Source organism: Balearica regulorum, chromosome 1, assembly GCF_011004875.1.
Source record: "Balearica regulorum gibbericeps isolate bBalReg1 chromosome 1, bBalReg1.pri, whole genome shotgun sequence".
In the NCBI taxonomy this organism is placed as follows: domain Eukaryota; kingdom Metazoa; phylum Chordata; class Aves; order Gruiformes; family Gruidae; genus Balearica; species Balearica regulorum.
Window position 1 is genome coordinate 152,629,401 of NC_046184.1, and position 21,056 is coordinate 152,650,456.

Genomic DNA, 21,056 nt, shown 5'->3' on the forward strand with positions numbered 1-21,056 from the left:
AAGTCCATGGGGTTGATTCAGGATTAAAAGTAGACTGTGAAACAAAATGAGGTAGAGTCCCAGCACCATGAAAAGTTAAAATAGACTTGTGTGGTATGTACCTAGAGTCTTTATGGCAGCAGCTGTACATTCGCAGGAAAATGGCCAAGGACTTTATAAGGACAACTCTCAACTATGCAAAACAGATGAGAACCTCTTCCTAGCAGTAAATAAACTTGCTCATCTTGTGTCTGAGTCATCAGAACTTGCCTGTCAGTGACCTCTAATTAAAGATCTTTTAACTCTTTGTCCCTATTATTGTCTACTTTTCCTATGAGTAAAGCATATAAAGCAAGTATAAATAATTAAAATAATAATACATATCCAGAAAAATGTATTCCTATTTTTACAGAGAGTATCTGACAAATTAATTCCTTCCTGAGCTTTTTTCTGCGATGGTATTGTTATTGGTCAGCTTTTTTGCTTTTTCTCATGCATGCACAAAACTGCTCTTCAGAACATGACCGTTTCAGATCTTAAAATAACATTTCACCTACGTTATTCAACATAGCAGTCTGAAAATTCACATGAGAAGTACATTTCTAGTGATGTTGAATGCTGAGATATTTCTGCTATGGATTAGCATGCACATCAAAAGAAAGTTTTGGGAAACACAAAAGGCTGCTGTTGTGCCTTTAGATTTCTGAGAAATTCAATTCTTTTTAACCAATACATTATTTTTATATATTGATGTACATAAAAGGCTAACACTACTTCAAATGCAGAGATTAAGGCGAAAGACCATAAATCCTGTGAAGAAGCTGATGGTGGTCTAAAAGGACATATTCTCCAACTACATTGCAGATATCAAGACTAACACAAGGGCACAGTATGTTACAAAAGGGAACTAGAATGTTCCTCTCCTTCCTGCCTGCATCTCCACTTGGAAGCCAGGGATGGTTTTCAGCCAGAAAGTCTTCGCCTGCAAGGGAACGTAAGATTATGAATCTGTTTTGTCATGAAAAGCCTATGGGAAAACATGCCTTTGCTAAAAGTTCTGAAAATGGTAATGGATTATCGTAAATGTTCATTTAAATTTGTTTTGTTCCGAACACGTCATGAACAACAGAATGGTGCAGCAAAAACATATACATGGCAGATTGCCCAGAAATAGAGCAGGCTTGTTGAATGTAAAAGAAGTTTGCTGCATCAACAGTGTGGGATGCAACCACCGCTTAGCCTGCGGGAAGCATGAGTGTTGCTGCTGAAGCTCACTGTGATAATGCCTGTGCTGTCTGGATACAGACCAACTACACACATCTCTGTGATCTCTACTGAGATGTATGTAGCTGTTTCTCAATGCATACAATGCATACTCTGCCTTACACAATTCCATTCATGCGGAGCTAAACCTGACATGATTGCTACGGAGGCTTCTCTGGCCAGAATTCCTGGCAAGAATTTTAAGGAAGGATTTGCTTGCAATTAGCTGATAGAAGGATATAATCAATGATCACTTGCAGCAGAGAGCACAGTAATCTATTGTCAAACTGTAATGGGAAAAGAAGAAGGTATTTGTGAAGAGAAGTATTATATCGGGATTGTTCTTTATTCTCAAATGTTTACAAAATTAAATCAAAGGACAAATGTTGTGGTTGGTGGTGTTGCCCTTGACTGTTTTTTTTTTCAGTTAGCATTAAGCTATGTCTTTTAAGAAAAGTATAGGAAATGCAGTTAAAATGTTGTTTAAAACTATTACAGATTTCAGTTTGTGCATCACTGTGGTGAAAGTCTGGTGCTCTCTCTCCTAACAGGCAGTTTGTTGGTAAAGACTCAGGGTATGAAAACACTTGCTGCTGGATGCCTAATTTTTAAAAAGTACTTGGCAAGCCAGATATCACAGAGCCTTAGATAACAAGTACGCACTGGGGCCTCTCTGTGGCACGGTCTGGGCCGTATTGGAAGCATGTGCCTGCACCCTGGAGCTCTGAGTTCGGATACCATTGAATGTGGACAGATTATGGTAAGATAAATAGTTTCCACCCCTATCTGTCTGTTCTACTTCTTTCCTGCAAGCTTGTATTTCCATGATAAGGGGAGGTAAAGAGCCTAAAAGTGCCTTTAAAATTGCATGGACTGAAGGCGGAGAAGGTGGCTGAGGTGTCTGTATTCCTTTGTGAAATGTGTGTCACCAGACAAAAGGGAAGAAGCAACTGAAAACCAAACGAGGTCTGAAGTTCTGCACAGCCTTCGCTTCCCCTCTGGTACAGGCCAGATAGATCCTATTTCATTTATTATTAAGACTCCTGCTGAACTTCTGGAAACTGATATCAGGGAAGGACATATTTTGCGTGGAAAAGTGCTGTAGGAAACCAGTGGAGAGGAGAATGTGACTGCGAATGACAGTGGGAGCGTTTTTATTTCATCTAAGTTTGAAATAGGAGAACAGGATAGACCGCTGAAAGCAACTCTAGCAATGCAATATCCAGTGTCGGGAGAACAAAATCCTTTTGTTTCCTACCTCGGCCTCATCAAACAAACCGAGAGAAAAGTGTTATTGAGCTGGAGGAATCTGTTTACTGGCAAGAATACCGAGGCCATACGATGGCGTCTTGCAGAACGAAAGCTGCTGGAACAGAACAGACCTAGTCTGGAAGAGAAGCAGCAAGGATGCACAGATGACAGTGAAGTCAATGGAAAACGAACCTGCATGAACTATAAAGTAAACAATGTCAATAATTTTCATTCCTTTATTTAGCTGACAGCTGTACCTAAAATTGACCTCAGTGATACTGACGTAAGATGTTGTAAGGACTGTTTAATTGACACGTGCATTTAATTCCGTGTGAAATGTCCCAGTTAAATATGCTTATGCCTTCAGAAATGCATGATGTGGTTGAGTGAATAATGGTGAAAAGTATCTATCCAAAATTAATGTTAATCTTTTGTATTTGTGCCTTGTTTTCCCTACCGAACAGGCTTCAGGATATGAATATTCTCATACTCTATATCTTGATGTCCATTCTTTGGTATATGTAATTAGTCATATAAGCTACATACTCTGCCTCTTGACTGGATTATACACTTTCAAAATAGGAAAAATACAGTGCATCATGAATGCATTTTCACATTAGGTTTGTGTATTAATTTCCTTATTTGTATTAAGCTTTATGATTTTTCTGATATTTGTGACTGCTTTTGAATATTTATAGATAAGTGTAAGTAACAGCAGCCAACTGAATTCTCTGCTTTTATTCAAACTCACTTCTACTATTACTAAAAATATAAATATATTAAATATGATCCTACAAATTATATTCCAATATATTATCAAGACTTTTCCACAATTTTATTCATGTTTCTAAGAAATATGCACAATAAGACGAAAAGACATTTTTGAATAAGAGCCCAAAAGGTATAAAATGCACTTCTGATTTATATCTTTACCTTTAGCCAAAATAAATTGCTATAAATTACAAGATGGAACTCATCATCTGAAAGCAATGATACATTTTGACTTTTCGTAGACCCATTTCATCCTCTGGGTAAGCTACACTCACCAAAAAATTACCCACTTCAACAAAATGCATGCAATAAATCTTACGACCCTTCCTCACACCTGCAGAAAAGAGTTGGGTAAGCAGTTGAATCTTGCAGAATGCCCTGAAGGTCATCATCTCAACCTCAGGCTCTTGTGCACCCGAGCAGTGAAAGCAGGTGCCTTGCATACCTCATCTTATTCACCCTAATGCGACATCGTGCCTTTTTGATTTGACATATTTCCTTTGGCATGCCTGACAGTGTCATGTCCTCTCATGTACTTGGGGAATTTGTCAATCTAGGAGAAAAAAAGTAAAAAGTGATCGGTTGTCTGCAGCAACCCAAAGGGCTGGGACATGATTCGCTGATAGACTCAAGGGCTCAACCCAGTCGAAGCAGCGTGTCATTTTATCAGGCACCTGAGGAAACAAGATGTAGGAGGTGTACAGGTTTGTATTTTCTATAGTTAGATCTGTCTTCTGCAAAACCTTTACTAGTGTCTGAAACTGAACATCCTCTCAATATTTAAATTCTGAATGTTATTGTCTCTCCTGACTGGCACCAGTATCACAAGCTGAAATCTCAGATACCTGCTGAAACAGCACTGACAATTTGCTGGATTCTGAACAAATCTTAATCCTTCGAATTTTATTTTTGTGCCCGTCCTCTTTTCACAACCTGTTTTCCTCCTCCACTGCTACAGGGTCTTGTTATTCTGGATTATATGTGGCAAAAGAACTGAATGGCAGATGGGACTGCTCCATATTTAATGCCTTCGGGGAGAAGAAGAAGGCAAGGGCACGCAGAACACATGTGTGGTCCAACAGCAGTCTGTCAAGTCAAACCCTCAGAAACGTGGGAGGCTACAGCCCCAAGAGTGGGAGTCACGTAGGCAAAACAGCTTAAGGAGCCACGCTCCCGTTGCAAGGAAACTCACTATTCTCTTTTATGAATTTATGAAGCATTCCATCTGATATTTTGTAAATCAGAGATTTTGCACAGAAGGCTGAGGAAGATGTGGAAGAGAAGGCACGTGAAGAGGGATACCATCACCTCCCTGTTTCTCCCGTGCTGGGGGGGGTGCTACAGTGGATGAGCACTAACGATACATAAACCTGGATCAGGTACTTCAATGTGATCTATGTACTCATTTACAGGGACACTGAGAGCAACACACTTTGTATAATGACCTGCTTTTTATGTTCATGTATCCCTTGTCCCCGCGTAGTGTTGTATTGTTTAGTGATCAGCACAAAATCCGTCTTTGGCCTTAAAAGCAGTGATTTGGCTGGTGAGACAAGGTAATGCAAAACCCTGAGCAAGCTGTACAGATGGAAGAGCTTTTCGCTTTCCAATATAACCTTCTCCAACTTTTGAAGCGGTCTCACTGTAAACAGAACTTTTCCTGGTCTTCAGTCTGCTCTGTCTGGCAAGCTTCACTTGCTGAAAGAAAAGAAAGGGACTTGGCCTCTGAGCCAGACATGAGGGGATGACACGTATTCCTCCCTTAGATGAACAATAGTAGAAAGGAAAGAAAGGCATCCGTCTGCTGCACCATGCTTTTTTTTTTTTTTAGCAGCTGGGATGATTAAATGCGAATCACAGAGTTAAGCTGCTGCTGGGATGTTTGTCTGAGCAGAAGTGGAAAAGCTTTGGGAAGATCCCATGCCTTGGGGTGCGCGTAGGGAGGTTAGTTTGGTGTCTGGACAAGTGTGAACTGTCTCTAGATCACGCACAAACAGCGGCGGTCTCAACAGCGGGCAGAAACCAGGAATATGAGGTGAAGAGTTAATGCATCCTGTAACAGCAAAGCGAAACTAAGCAGCCCTCTTCTTCCTAATGCTTTTTAAAAAAAATAAAAATCATACAGGCCCTTTATTAACTAGATGGTATGTGCTCTTCTTTTCGTCTCTGCTGATCTGCATCAGGTACTTCAGATAAATGACAACGCAGCCGACGATGGCCATCGGCAGGGCAGTGCCCCTGCATTTGGCAGAGGATCCGTGTGGTGCAGGCGCAGGTCGCCTGAGTGAGCACCATTTTTTTTTTTAATAACTTGCTAAATTTTCTTTGCCTTCTGCAGTGCCACCTGGCGTCGGTTCCTTGAACGGGGATGAATTTCAAACTATTTTTTACAAGGCTGTCTGATCTTTTTCATTTAGATCTTCCGAAGGCCCAAAAGACCAGCCCTGCCCGACCTTTTGCATGGATGCAAGCATCATCTCCCTCTGTTACTGCAGACACACAACTAGTGGCCTCCAGTGTTTGGGGGAAAACACATGCTGCTGCTAACTGAAGCTCTTCTCCTTTCTGTCAGCCAGATAACTTCAGCTGGATATTCCAAATAAACCCGCTTTTATGTTCTTATGCCATCCTCCTTATAACAATACTAATATTGACATTACCACTTTCACCGTTTCATGCTGATAAGCAGCAGCAGGTTTGTAACACAGCTTACCGATAAGTTGCTGTGTCAAACAGAAAAAGGTCTCCGTGTGATCAGACATGAGCTCTGATCTGTTCTGGTGGTGGTCTGTTTTCGACAGCAGGAGAATATTACATTCGGATCCTGGTGCTTGTTTTACCAAATGTCATGTCTCAGTGTGTGTGTTTTACTTGTCCCACTTCTCTCTCTGCTCTGGTACTCTTCGGTTCTCAGGTTGCAGCTGTTCAGCTGCATCTTCTGCAGATGAAGAAATATAATCTGGAGAGCTCACCAGGAAAGATCTCTCCCAACAGTCTATAACTTGTTCTTATCACGCAGCCAAATGGCCTGGTGTTTTTATTAACCTACATTATAGAACGTCAACTTGGGTTTAGACATGAGAAATCCAGAGTTTGCTGATTATTGGCTCTTTCCATCATTTCCAGCTGAGAGCTATAATTTTAAAAATGTTAGCTTTCTCTGGACAACTTTGCCCACTTCCAAACAATGATTAATTTATCCTTAAAATAGGTGATTAAAATGAGAGAAAATTTATGATTAGCAGATGCCTGCAATATATTAGCTGAGCCAGTACTTATTAGCATAGATAATTCCCTTATTACGTTAATTTTTTCAAACAACCCCCTCAGAACTTCTTTCCGCTACTCTGCATGAAGATACATGGAGTCCGTCACCTGGAATTACAGCTACATTGACATATAAGACCCTGAGTCACTTCTCACAAACGTTAAGCCTCCAAGTTCCCAACTCCATGCTGGAACAAGCCTTGGCCACCCAGTAGCCTCCTCCTTACACCCTGCTTTCCACGTAGGAGTAGGCAACGTGCGTGGCCCAGATGTGAGCAATGCTGCATCTGGGAACCAGCACCACCTGGTCTGCTGGCAGTAGGCGTCCTGCAGCAAAGGTCAATGCAATAAGCACGGGAGAGGCTGTCGTGCTGTGGTACGTCATGAGGTAACATGTATTTTCTCATCCTTACCTAGCCTTTGAAAGAGTCAACAGCAGCGCGTCACAGGTAATAGGTATGGGCTAGATAAATGCAGTGCTGGTGTTGAACTGTTCTTTGCTAAAGAATTGCTATAGCTCCCTATAACATAGTGCCTCATGAGCCAAGGTTGAACGTGTGGCAGTACTCCTGCCTCACATACGCAGGGTAGTCTGTAATTACCCCAACAGCTTCAGATACTGTGAAGTCCTCCCACGACAAACGTGACTACCTTTCTCTTAGGCAAACATAACTAGGCACCTGGAATCCCGAGATGCCCATAACTGACTGCAGCCACCCCACGTCGTATCAGACAATTCAGGAAAATTTCTGACTTTCAGCTAACACTGATTTTTCAAGTATTAGCTCACATAAGGTTTGTTGTTGAAATTCTTTCTCCATTCAGCAGGCTGTGTTGGAATTACTCAGCGGAATGTTTTCCATCTTAACTGTTAAGATAAACAGTTCTGTCTGGTTTCTGTTGTGTTTCTGTCCAGCAGAGGAAGCGACTGGGAAATGAAATGAACCTGCACAGTATCCTGGGCTGGACTCTGCTTTGTTTAATTATTTGATCACATATTTAGTTGTCTCATAGTGTCTGTATAAGGCAGGACAATAATGCTTGCTATTCAGTTCTGTATGAAATCAGAAGCAATTGAAGGCAAATCTCATTTCTTCCAATTACCAGCAACTCATTTTGGAGAAAAGATATTCCTAAGCAAGATTACTAGAAGACTTTTACACAAAGATTATGCCACTGATATTATCAAAGAGCAATAGTGATAACTGTAATCATAATCCAGTGAATCCCAATCTTGATGAGAAAAACTAGTCTTTCTAAATCATTTGGAATATAGCATTCACTATTTTTTCTTATACTGAGGAGAAGAGGGTTTTCTGACTTTCATAATGCTTTTCGCATTAGAAAGATAAAAATTACTTCTTTCTTCAGGTTTAGGAAACCTGAACAATCTGTTCATAACAAATGTGTGCTGCTGGTGTGCCTTCTAGAGATGTGCTGAGTACATATCCCTGTCTTTAAATAGAAAGCAGTCAAAGGATAATTGCAGCATTTAAAAACACTGAAAGCATCCTAAATAGGAAGGAAAGAAGGTTCTGTGGTTAAAGTATAAGAAAAAGAGAATATCTGGGTTATATTCCTGGGCTGGACAGATATTTCCTTTGTAACCTTGGGCAAAATCCTTCACCTGTGCCTGTCCACACTTCTGTATTTTATTCTGCGTAAAATGAGGATTCTAACCATTTTCTGCCTCAGAGAATACTAAAAATTTTTGTGTGAGGATGGACATCCTGAGATGGAAGGTCTTATCTGACTGTTATAAATGGAAACACGGGATATGTCTACATAGTCTCTAAGTTAAGAGCTGATCTAATTACACAGAGGAAACCCAAGAAATAGAGTTAACAAACCTCATTCTCAGAGTCTCCAGTTACTATCTGATTTTATCTCTCACGTGTATTTATGTCTCTCTCTGGGAGCCTGGCTCTCCTAGAATATGCTTTTTACTGCCTCAGATTTTCAGGAGGGAGAAAGTGTTGAGATTAGTTTCTAATCCACCAACTACTGTATTTAAGAAATCTTTGAACAATACAGCACAAAAGAAGTTACGTACAGAAAAAAACTACCCTGCCACAGGACAAGGAAACGTTCCTGCAGTTAGGAACCAAACGTGGTTCCCCTGCTAAATCACACACCTAAGAATCAGCAAACCTTTGTAGCTCCAGCGCTCCTCTTTTTGTCTGTAGCCCTTCTATTGCTACCGCTTCAACAGCGGTAATAATAAGCTGTACTTTGCAATTCTATACCATCCTCTAATCTGAGCATCTGGGAGCATGTAACGTCAGCTTGGATTCACAAAGACATTTACAAGCCTAAAACCCACCAATGTTTTAAGAGCCTGGAGACACGTATTCCTACATCCCTTTGTCAATTCAGGCCTTAAAATTCGCTTTGTTAGACCAGTTTATTGTACCTCTTAATAGAGGTAAGCTTTTTAACCAGGCAGAGCAAAACGTTTCAATAGTTTAATCAGGAAGCAGAGAAAAATACCGCATTCACTAATTTAGATACAGGGGATATTATTAATCATCAGGCTAGAATGTGGCAGGCAGGAACACTAGGAATTGTTCTTTTTCTCTTAAGAAGGCTACGGATTGAAGGTTTTCCCTGTCTTTTCTTACATATATATAGTAATATACACAGACTCCTAATACTGTGAATGAAGTCAGTAATCTTCAAGAATTGTAATGGAAAAAACACAGGCTGGTATGAAGTGGACTTTAGGAGTTGGATGACCAGCTTAATGAATACAAATGGTTCACTAAAGTAAATAGCAATTCTTCTTCCAATATTTGTAGGAAGATGAAGCTCAAGATGTATTCTGCAGGAGATATTGTTACCCTGACAGTCATTTTTGTCTGGAAGTATGGTACATACCGTTACAAAGTGACTAATTGCTATACTCAAAATAAACCTGAAGGAAAGGAAATGAAAATGTTTTCCTGTATTTTTGAAATTGTTTACACTACACTTTTAACTCAGCTAGAGATATAGCTAGTTTCATCATTTTCTTGACTAGTTTATTGGAAAGAAAAAAATGAGCATCAGAAGAACTCTCCAAACACTGAGAGGACAGCAGAAAAATCAATAAACACTTTAAAAAGCACTACCGAGTGAAATCTTCAGACTGACCCCTTAAAGAGTACACTGTCAGAAAACTGCCTAAATACAGCTCGTTCAAATACAACCAAAAGATGATATTTGCTTATGAGTTTATGAAAATTTTTTACATTTAAAACAAAAGCACGGGAAGAATCGGTTCCTCCTTTGCCAACTGGATGTTTTCTCTTCTCCCCTGTGATAAAAGGAAAAACTCAAACCTTGACCTTGAGGCTTTCAGCTCACACAGATGTGAGAGTTGCCATTGGCATGAGAAATATGCACCTGGGGAAATTAGTAAATAAAGTAAGGTAAATAAAATAAAATAAAATAAAATAAAATAAAATAAAATAAAATAAAATAAAATAAAATAAAATAAAATAAAATAAAATAAACCCTCTGACTTTATTGCTTTTTAGTGAAATTATTTAAAACACCACCACCAAAAAAAATAATTGATCCAAAAACTACAATCACCTTGTCATTCCTGCTTGCACAACATTGCACTGCTTTGTAGAGCTTTGTTATTGACTTATGCTATATTCGATCAGTTACTTTTGCCTATTGATATTATCACATTTATAGAAATAAATACAAATACATTAGTATATTTTTTCTGATTGGTCTGCTACCTACCATTTTTGTATTCAATGTCTTATTTTGATAGTTTCCCCCCCACTCCTTTGTGTAGGGCTGAGAAAGATCAAAAGCCTTTGCTCTGAAATATTGAAGCCAGTTATGGTCAAAACTCCTATTGAAAAGCTGATGTATATGAAATGAAACATATATTTGGAAATATTAACTCAGTTTTTTACAGAGCTTCATTCTCTAGGCTCCCTTCCAAAATTATTGCTCCGCTTTTTAAAATGAAATAGTTGTCACAAAGTGGCTTTAACTCTCAAAAAATATTTTGACAGCATTTTGGGGGGGTTGACAAGATAGAAGTGTTCTTGTAAAACATTTTCACCAAATCACTTTCTGGTAGGAGATGATTTGACGTGATTTCTTTACCACAGCTCCGTATGTGTAACATGACTGTGATACCATGGGCAGCACAGGAACTTAGAAAATGTCAGGTGGTTTTATTGAGCTCGTGGAAATGCCTGTTTGCTGGCTGCAGTTGTACTATTCATTAGTTAGATATATAATGCTGTCCACCCCTGTGTGATCAATAACATTTAATATTGAGTGGGCTTCAATGCGTGTGTGTGTCTGTATATCTTCCTGTTGGAAAGGAATTCTGTTGATGGCTAAGAAATATTGGACTGATAAAAATGAAACTTATCAAATAGTGGAGGCACCACCAGAAGACAAGACAACTATTCTGAGAAGCAAAACATTAGTACTACTTCCAGTTTATAGGATAGCTGGTATTATCTATCTACAATTGTTATTTTACTGCAAATACTGAAAAAAAATCCAAACTAAAAAATGAAAATGTCCTTAATTTTGCCCTTATATAGCTTAAATCATAGTTTCTGGCATCTCTTAAATATTTACACATTTCTTTTGTTGATATACATGACAATACAAAGGATTTTCTGTAGGTATACGGCATTATGGAACACAGTTTAGGGCTCCTCAATCAACAGAAGAACAGCTTAAGTGGAGAGTTTTCAAAACAGAGAGGAGGTAGTACTATTGTGAAAGTTCCAAGTAGGCTGCAGTGCAGAACTAACACACTCAGGAGGGTTAAACTGGACCAAACTCTCTCTTCATCTCAGCCCTACTCATGCACAGGGACAACATCTACCTGAAATCAGGCCACAGCACCTCATCCTAAAACACAGGGCTTTTCAAAAGTTAGATCTGTGGGCATCTTTAATTACCTTTTCTCATACTGCAGACTCAGCATAGCAGGGCTCTAGGCCATTACAGGCTTGCTTAGGTGGAAAAGACATGCTTAGGTACAGAAGCCAAATGGTGCTGGAGCCAGAAGAGACCCAGCTGCTGCTCCTCCGGGGCTGCCACAGGCTAAGTAAGGCATAGACAGCATCCTCCACTCTCTCCAGCCACTATAATTCTTGACATTGGTTATACGACACAAGAAAAAGTCTATCTAGCAGAGTGAAATGCTGGCTGGCGGTGTCAGCGTGGTGCCTTACTGATTTTGGTGTGTCCCACCAACAGCTAGAGTTATCTAAGGTATTGTGACCTGTAGACACAACCATAAAGGAGTTAAGAAAACCAGAGCAATTAACCCTGAGGTTTTTTATAAGGGTAAGAATCTTCTCTTATCATCGCTGCTTAGATTTAGAAAGCTTAAGACCAAAAGGGACTACGATGCCCTCCAGTCTGACCCTGTGCACAACATAAACACAACTCAGTAGCTTCTGTGTCAGTTTGTATTTGGTGACTAAGCCTGCAACAGAAGGCTGATTTAAAATGTTTGAGATATGGAGAAAGTGCCATGCTCTTAAACATATCTCTCTACCAATTCAATATCCTTATTGAATTAAACCCATATTTTTTTTCCAGCCTTGTTTTGCAAGCTTCAGCTTCCATCTCCTGCTGGATCTCATTGTATGTTCTTCTGTTATAAAGCTATTTACTATTAGAAATACGTTCTTTATGTAGGAGCTCTGAATGAAAGTCTCTTTAAGCTTCTATGGATAAACTGAATTCCTTGTAAGTCACTGTCATATACTTTCAAAAGCAGGCATTTAACTATGCTAACCAACCGATGGATTTTCTGTACTATGAAAAATCTGAACAGCAATTACTTTTTTTTTTTTTAATTGTGCAATGCTCAGAGGACAAGCACCAAGGTCAACTAAGGTTATAGCTATACAGTAAGAAAAAGTTGATATTTTTTCTTTCTCGTTTTTCAAACATTAAATAAATTAAGATATGATTCTTTATGTCCATAAAAATGCTGAGGGACATCTTAAGCTGATTTAAGGGATCATAGCTGTACTGGAGTTGGTAAAACCACAATAACCTGCATATGCTAGCAACCTGCCTTGTCAGAATTAGCATTTCTAAGCAGGATTGCAAAATTAATTCTTTTCATTAAAAAAAAAAAGGAAGGAGATCTGTGAGCAGCAGAACTAACGAAGCAATTTGCATCCCTCTTGCCTCTTTCTGACTACTTTCCACATTATTTCCAGAGGTCTCTGTCCCTTACACCTTCAGTTCCTGCATGACCCAACTATCAGGCTGGGCAAGAAGTAGCTGGTACTGTAGCCGGTTCAGAGCCAGGTGCACATACCCAGCTATCCAGGGTGTGCATAGCAATCACCCAGTTTGCTAACAGCAAACACAATAGGGAGAACTAAGTTCTCCTTAAATTTCTTTTCCACTAACTTGTACCTTGGTACTCTCAGCCACTGAATTCCATAACATTTTTATTAAGCTGTTATCTTTAAGAACTCTATCCTTCTAGTAAATTTGTTTGAAATTGGTCAAGAGATCCAACAGTTGTGAGGAGGCACTGACACACAGAATGACTGTATAAGCTCAATTTTCCTTAGGAAAAAGAAGCTAGAAATGAAAGAATCCATTCCCAGTAATGTAACAGAATGGTTGGCTATTACAGTGCGTCACAAGCGTAATGAAGGATGTGGTTGTGCTGAAATTGAAAAGCTTAGATTAGTAATTGTATTTTTGCTTGCAGGCACACACGAGAAAGCCCATTTTAATGGCATGTTCTTATTGTGCTGCTCCGTAATGTATTCTCATTTCAGAATGGTGACACAATTGCCATAAGTAAAATGACCGGCATGACCACAAAGAATTAGTAATATCCACTTAAAAGCAGTAGCAGGATATTTGTGAGTGACTGGATTCCCTTGGAATTTAATGATTTTGTAAAGGAATGCCACTTATTATTGGCAAAGGGTTTTGGTTTTTTTTTCACATGTGAACAATCATACGCTGCTTGACAGATGAACACCTTCTGTGACGGAATCTAAATCTGAAGTGACCAACAGCAGCAGTGAGTCACCGGCTCTTTGTAGGACAATGACTTCCTTTGCTTTGGTGGGGAATGAAACAGAGATTCTTCTGCTGCTCAGTACAAAAAAAAGTCACACCATCTTTGAAGTCTTTCCTTCAGAATTATTAGAGATGCAGCTTACAACTGCCCCTTATTCACATGGGATAAAGTTCTGATAACTTTACTAATTTGGGGTTCTACTTTACTTCTCAGAAGACTCTAAAGAAAGCATCAACAGGATTTGAAGAGTTAGTTATAATGGAAATGGTAAGACTATGATGCTCCTACGACAATATTCCAAGTAACAAAAAACCATACATCCTCAACAAATTTCAGTTCTCGGCTTGCCATCATGATTAGCTTCTATCAGTAATGCTAGTGATGAGCCATTTTTTACATCTATAATCTTCTTATAATGAAAGGCCTGCAGGTATGTGTCCGTAGAAGGCATACACACAAAATTGTGGCTACACAGAGATAATGAAGCCAACAGGGGCTGCCAGAAAGTGTTTTGCAGAGCAGGAATATATTTGTTTACAGCCGCGGTGCACCAAACCCACCTGGATGCTGCAGTGTTTCAAAGCACCTCTTATGGGACAGAGCAGAGGTGAGTTAGCAGCCAACTCCAGCAGCACAGGGAGAATAATTATTCCCAAATTACGTATTTTGGGTCTGACCCAATGTAGACTAAGTAAAAATATATGTTTGGGTGAATGCCTAGGTTATAGTGGCACTGTTTAATTTAGGATTAAATATACTGCATTAGTTTTCTAAGGAGGACTATTGATCAATAGCTTTATTTTGTATGCCTGATTACTTCATATAAAATGCATGCCTTGCTAAAGACTATCCTTGAAGAGGAGCTGCCTTGCTAAGGACTATCCTTGAAGAGGAGCTAAAAGACTGATAAAAAGGGAACATCCTACCCCAGAAGGCACCGAGCTGGATAATTGTCAAGGAAGCATGAAGTCAACAAAAATCTGCAGTAACTGGGGGAAAGGTAAAGGCAGGGGGAGATCGCGACCACCAACTCAATTGAAGGATGATGCAAATTACCTCCCACCCCACCCTTCAGGAGCACACATGCTAATTTTAATATGTTTAACCAATAGCAGATGATATAGTAATTACTAACCAATGAAAGTAAATTTAGGCATTTTTTTCTAATCATGTAACGAGATAAACATGTTGTAGTTTCTTTGTGTAGTGTGCTAGCTTTGTGGAATTACCACCTAGCACCCATCTCTGCGCAAACATGAAATAAATATCTCGGCTCTGTGTGTAAGACTGGCTTATTGCACACCAGGTACCAGACCCTGCTTGTGGGACCACACCAGCATTAATTTATCAAATAAAAGAAATGGAAGACAGACATCTTAGAAAGTCAGTGTCTGTGTTAGGAGGTGACAAGCCTGAGGAGCGGGTCGCTGGGAGGACCCGCAGTCCAGCCAGGAGCCTGCTGCCCCCGCACCCCATGCTGTCTGCACACCCCGCTCTGCCCGGCCGGCTGGAGACCAAGACCTCCCCAGGGGATGGGGGCTGCACAGCCACAAGACCAAGTGGTGCGGGGAAGATGTGGGTTGAGGATCTTCACATATTTTTCCAGATCCGCATTGATTCGTAACTACTTTGTGTGGAAAAGTTACCCAGGCGCCTTGACTCCCCAAGCGAGGGAATTACAGCAAGTGCAGGCACCCCATGGCCACACCTAGCTTGTTCTTCTCCAGGGAGGAATGGGTGAGCCTCAGCTCCCCAGGTTTTTGAGGAATGGGTGATAGTGGTGACAAACAGCCAGAGGAGGGCTGTAAAAGAATGCCAGGAATCGATAGGGGCTAACACAGGGGCCTTGAAGATTCACGCTTGTAATTAAAACAAAAAACTAAGATAAGGGAAGCATCTGAGGACCCACCAACTGCTGAAACAAGCTGCCCAAAAGTAACGTAACTTCGTTGCCAATCTTGTCATGGGCTGCATCAAAATCAGCGTGACGGGCAGGTCGAGGGGAGTGATCCTGCCCCTCTACTCCGCTCTTGTGAGACCCCACCTGGAGTACTGCATCCAGCTCTGGGGGCCCCAGTACAGGAGGGACATGGAGCTGTTGGAGAGAGTCCAGAGGAGGGCCACGAAGCTGATCAGAGGGCTGGAGCACCTCTCCTGTGAGGACAGGCTGAGAGAGTTGGGGTTGTTCAGCCTAGAGAAGAGAAGGCTCCGGGGAGATCTAATTGCAGCTTACCAGTATCTGAAGGGGCCTACAGGAAAGCTGGAGAGGGACTGTTTGTCAGGGAGTGTAGTGACAGGACAAGGCGTAATGGGTTTAAACTAAAAGAGGGTAGGTTTAGATTAGATGTTAGGAAGAAATTCTTCACTGTGAGGGTGGTGAGGCACTGGCACAGGTTGCCCAGAGAAGCTGTGGATGCCCCCTCCCTGGAAGTGTTCAAGGCCAGGTTGGATGGGGCTTTGGGCAACCTGGTCTAGTGGAGGGTGTCCCTGCCCATGGCAGGGGGGTTGGAACTAGATGATCTTTGAGGTCCCTTCCAACCCAAACCATTCTGTGATTCTATGATTATAATACAATTATAATATGAAAAGAGACACCCCTTAATTTGATAATGGTTTAAGAGGTACCCCCCCCAAGCCCTTGCGCATGCCCTATATGCTACATAAAAACATGAGAAATTTAGTCCAATCTCAATCTCTTGCAAAGTTAACCTTCCACCCTTGAAACGTACAAAAAGCTCTGTGTACAAAACCAAGGCATGTGAGCTTTGGGGAGCAACCACTCAGCAGCCATCTCTGCACAGACATGAAAGAAACAAATATCTCCAGTCTGTGTGTTAATTGGACAACGACAGGACGTTTTCCAAAAATGGAAAGCTGTTACAGGATGGCAATTTTCTATTTCCATTTTTGGGAATTTGGGGGACATTTTTGTCCAGGGCTGGCACACATCACAGGCCTCGCAGCGGTGGCCTAGGCCTGGTCACCGCCACATTGCCTCAGGACGTCCGGGCCTCCCTGGAGCCCTGCGTGCCCTCTCCCGGGGGGTGTGCCGGGCCCGGCGGCAGCTCAGCCTCCGCACAGGGCTGCCGCGGGCCGGGAACTGTCGGCGCCTCCCCCGGAACCTCTGGGCGGCGGCGGCGGCGCGGCGGAGGGTGTTCGTGGCTGCGCGCTCCGATGCCTCCCCGCGCGCAGGGGCATTGTGGGTGCTGGGCTGCCGCCGCTGCGGCTTTCGGCGGGTTCTGTTAAAATGGCGCCTTAGGCGGCGGCGGCCGGGGCGGGAGGTGTCGCCGGGTCCTTGCGCTGCTGAGCGGGGGGCGCCTTCCCCTCCTCCCCCGCCTCTTCCTCTGTTATCCCGCCGTGCCCCCGGCTCTCCCGCTGGTTTCCCCTCCCATACCACCTCCTGCCTCCCGGGCGGCGATGGCGACTCCGGACCAAAAATCCCCCAACGTTTTGCTGCAGAACCTCTGCTGCCGCATCCTGGGCAAAAGCGAAGGTAACGGCTTTCACCCCTCCCAATCCCACGCCATTCCCGCTGCCAGCAGCCGTTGGGAGTCCACGACCCGGGGCGGAGGGGGAGGAGGGGGGAGGGGGCAAGGAGGGTGTGCGAGACCCGGAGGGTGGGGGCGAGGGGGTGTCGGGGGGCGCCACCGCCGTCGCCGCCGGGCGGAGAGGTGCCGGCCCCGCCCCGCCGGACCGGCCGCCAAGGGCGTCCCCCTCGCCCCCTCGGCGGGAAGCGTGTTGGCGCCCGCCCGGGGCCAGGCAGCCCGGGCGATCCGCCCTGGGCCTCCGGGCGGCTCTGGTGCCGGCCCGGCACGGCGGCGGTCCCGTGAGCCGGGGCTGCGGAGCCCTGTGTCAGGGAGGTTGGCTTGCGGTCCCTCAGTGTCCTCGTCCTCCTCCCCCAGAGCGCTTCGCTGGCTGGGAAGGGCGCTCCCCTCCTGTGAGGAGCAGGGCCCCGCTCCCGGTGTGTTGGGGACGAAAGGTGGCTCGCGTCTACGTTCAGGAATCTCCCCCTTCCTCCGGTGTCTGCTCAAGTCGAGTCATTGACAACCGCTAGGTCCTCCACAGGTCTTCTGCATTTTACAGCTCCTGGCTGTGATCCTCCAGCAAGGCAATGACTCTCTTGCCTGTTTGCGTAAGTTTCTGTCTGTTGCAGTCAAGGCAAAGACTGTTTTTAGTAAGCAGCTGGAGGATGGAAAGGAAGAGGTGCATCTGCTAAATCTCCTTTTTAAGTTGCTCTGTTTATAATTGCTCACCAGACAAAATCATGCAATAGTTTTTCTTATATCTCTTTTCTTGTATGAGAGATGTATTTCTTCCTTATTAGTAGTCTCTTATGTGTTCTTTTCTCTTTCTGTGCCGCTCTCTTCCAACAAGTCATTCCTGGTTACGTTTAGGTATTTCCATGACAGTAGCTAGTAATTTTGCATATTGACCTGTTGTAAGGAATTGGGTTCAAACTGACTAAAACATGGCCTGTAAGTGAATTACTGTTATTTTAAAAGTCTAGAAAATAAGTGACAAGGTGGAAATACACTTGTCTCTCTCAAACATTATGTTTGCCCCTTTGGAGACATCACCTCATGGTCTCACATGACATCCTTGTCTCTAAATTGGAAAGATATGAGTTTAATGGATGAACTATTCAATGGATAAGGAACTGGCTGGCTGGCTGCATTCAAAGAGTTGCTGTCAATGTTGAAATAGAGATCAGTAACAAGTGGTGTCCCTCAGGGGGCTGTATGGGGACCGATGCTGGTCAATATCTTTATTAATGACACAGTGATATTGATTATGTCCTCAGCAGGTTTGCACATGACAGCGAGCTGAGTGGTGCAGCTGATATGCTTGAGGGAAGGGATGCAACCAGATGGACCTTGACAGGCTTGAGGAGTTAGGCCCATGTGAACCTCACGAAGTTCAACTAGGCTGAGTGTAAGGTCCTGCATATGGGTCGAGGCAGTCCCCAGTATCAGTACAGCCTGAGGGATGAAGGGATTGAGAGCAGCTTTGCAGAGGAGGTCTTGGGGATACAGGTAGATGAAAAATTGGACGTGACCCAGCAATGTGCGCTTGCAGCCCAGAAGGCCAATCGTATCCTGGGCTCCATAAAAAGACGCATGACCAGCAGTTCGAGGGAGGTGATTCTCCCCTTCTACTCTGCTTTCATGAGGTCCCACCCGGAGTACTGTGTTCAGCTCTGGGGTCCCCAGTATAAGAAGGACATGAACCTGTTAGAGCAGGTCCAGAGGAGGGCCATGAAAATGGTCAGAGGGCTGGAACAACTCTCCTATGAAGAAAAGCTGAGAAGAGTTGGAGGAGTTCAGCCTGGAGAAGAGAAGGCTCGCTCTGGGGAGACCTTATCATGGCCTTTCAGTAGGTAAAGAGAGCTTATAAGAATGTCAGAGAGACTTTTTACCAAGGTCTGAAGTGACAGGACAAAGGGCACTGGTTTTAAACTGAAAGAGGGTAGGTTTAGATTAGATGTTGAAAAGAAATTCTTTACTGTTAGAGTGGTGAGGCACTGGCACAGGTTGCCCAGAGAGGTTGTGGATGCCCCCTCCCTGGAAGTGTTCAAGGCCAGGTTGGATGGGGCTTTGGGCAACCTGGTCTAGTGAAAGATGTCCCTGCCCATGGCAGGGGGGTTGGAACTAGGTGGTCTTTGAGGTCCCTTCCAACACAAACCCTTCTGTGATTCTATGATATATCTGAGAAGCTTGGAAGAGTTTGGAAGAAGTTGAAATTTCTTTGTCCTCACTGAAACGTTGAATAGGGACTCCTTCACAGAAACAAAATTCTATTGACTGGTTGAACTCAATGATCTTAAAGGTCTTTTCCAACCTAAATGATTCTATGATCAACAGCTGTTGATTGCTGTGTTTTGTGTTCTTTCTTTTCCAACATCCTTTCCCTCTCCATTGCATGTTTAAGTCTTTTGCAAGGCCATAAATTTCCCATTTCCAGAATTGTCAATCTGTAATAATTCTGTGATAGGAATTCCTGGTGTGAGATTTTTATCAGGATGTGGCAAGTTTCTACTCTTTCCCAAATCAATCATGGCTTCTAAGCTGTTTAATATCTCTTGTGTTTTTATGAAACCACATGTTCCTTCTAGCAACTGGTTTAATTATATATTAAAGGGTATTTCACATCAGCCTACAATTCTAAGGTGCTATTATAGCTTTGCTTTTAAAGCTGTGTCTTGCTTTTAACATCCCTGGGAAACCTTTTCTAATACAATTGGTATATGTTCTTATTTATGAGCACTTCAAACTTTTTGCTATCAGAAATCTCAGATTATCATGCTAGTTCTGCTTCTAAAAATTTAAAAAAAAAAAAAATTGAAACAGAGATTGTCTTACTTTATTGGAGTAGTGGAGGCCTCTGTGAGGCATTATTTTTGCATTGCCTAATCCTATTTTGTTCATGACTCCCTTTCTTAGATTTGAAAGAGACTGCAATCTAAACTCAATCTAAGCCTGTTTCTTGGTATTGAGTATCTTATCTGGCTCTGTGACCTAAAACTTAAACAGAGCATGAGAAGAAACCTGTGTGTTTATCAGTCAAGGTATCAGTATTGAGGAGAGGTGGCTCACTTCTACCAACTTTGGATCTAGCCTTCTTTTTGAAGCCATAGTTTCTATACATCTCTGTCTTTTCTGACTGCAATAATAAGTTTATTTGCAAGCAGTATGTGTGAAAACATGGACAAGTACTCTGATTTTTGTTATTTTAAAAAAAAAAAGTTGAATCCCAGCATACAGGAATAGGTTCTCCTCACATAACTGAAATCTCGTGTGTGTGACTAATGAAAGGGGAAAATTTGCCCAAAAGCACGGTAAGCTGCTGCATGCAACCTGCAGTCCACTACATCTTTCACTTGTGGGTTATCTGAGGACTTCTTTGAAGTAACAGCTTTAAAAAAAATAGTGTGGGTTGTCTGCCGTGGTTATTACCACCCATATTTTTCTGCATGTGACAGATAGGAAGCTCATCCTTGCTCTGCTTTTTATTACTGTGTTATGAGGGACTCTAGCACTGAAGGCTCACGCTTCTAATGTAAGACTTCTCTTGAAACAGTCAACTGTAGTGCATATGTTAGTGTGTCATCAGCTCAGCTTTTGTTTTAAACTACGTAGGGACTGATAAATCAAAAAGTCTGTGAAAGACATGTCAGTCGTGAAAGTTGTGTATGGTGGTTGTTCCCTCTCTCCCTGGTTTCTGTGTCCAGGGAACAAATAAAGACAATAAGGGAATTTTGTTAGTACCAGCATCTTCTGTGTTGAGGTAGATGCATATATCCCTAGGTGGTAAGGGAACCACCAGCCAAGTTATTTAGCATCTTACTGTTTTTCAGGCTTGTAACTCCAGTTCTTTTCAGCACAGGATAAGTTTGAATTATGGTATTTGTGTGTGATCTATGTGCAGCTTTTCCCCTCCGTGTGTACTGATGAAGTTAGAACATGCATATACAAAGCAGCCTCTTTTTTTG

General features: G+C 42.4%; 1 protein-coding gene across 2 annotated transcripts in view; it reads left to right on the top strand.

Annotated features, from left to right (window-relative positions):
* Window positions 1–16,757: 16,757 nt before the first annotated feature.
* Window positions 16,758–21,056, top strand: part of TUBGCP3 (tubulin gamma complex component 3) — a 58,402-nt gene continuing 54,103 nt past the window's right edge. For both annotated transcript variants that reach the window (XM_075739969.1, XM_075739979.1), the window contains exon 1: window positions 16,758–17,060. In XM_075739969.1, the coding sequence (XP_075596084.1) occupies window positions 16,985–17,060 (76 nt within the window). In that variant the 5' untranslated portion in view covers window positions 16,758–16,984. The remainder of the gene's footprint in view (window positions 17,061–21,056) is intronic.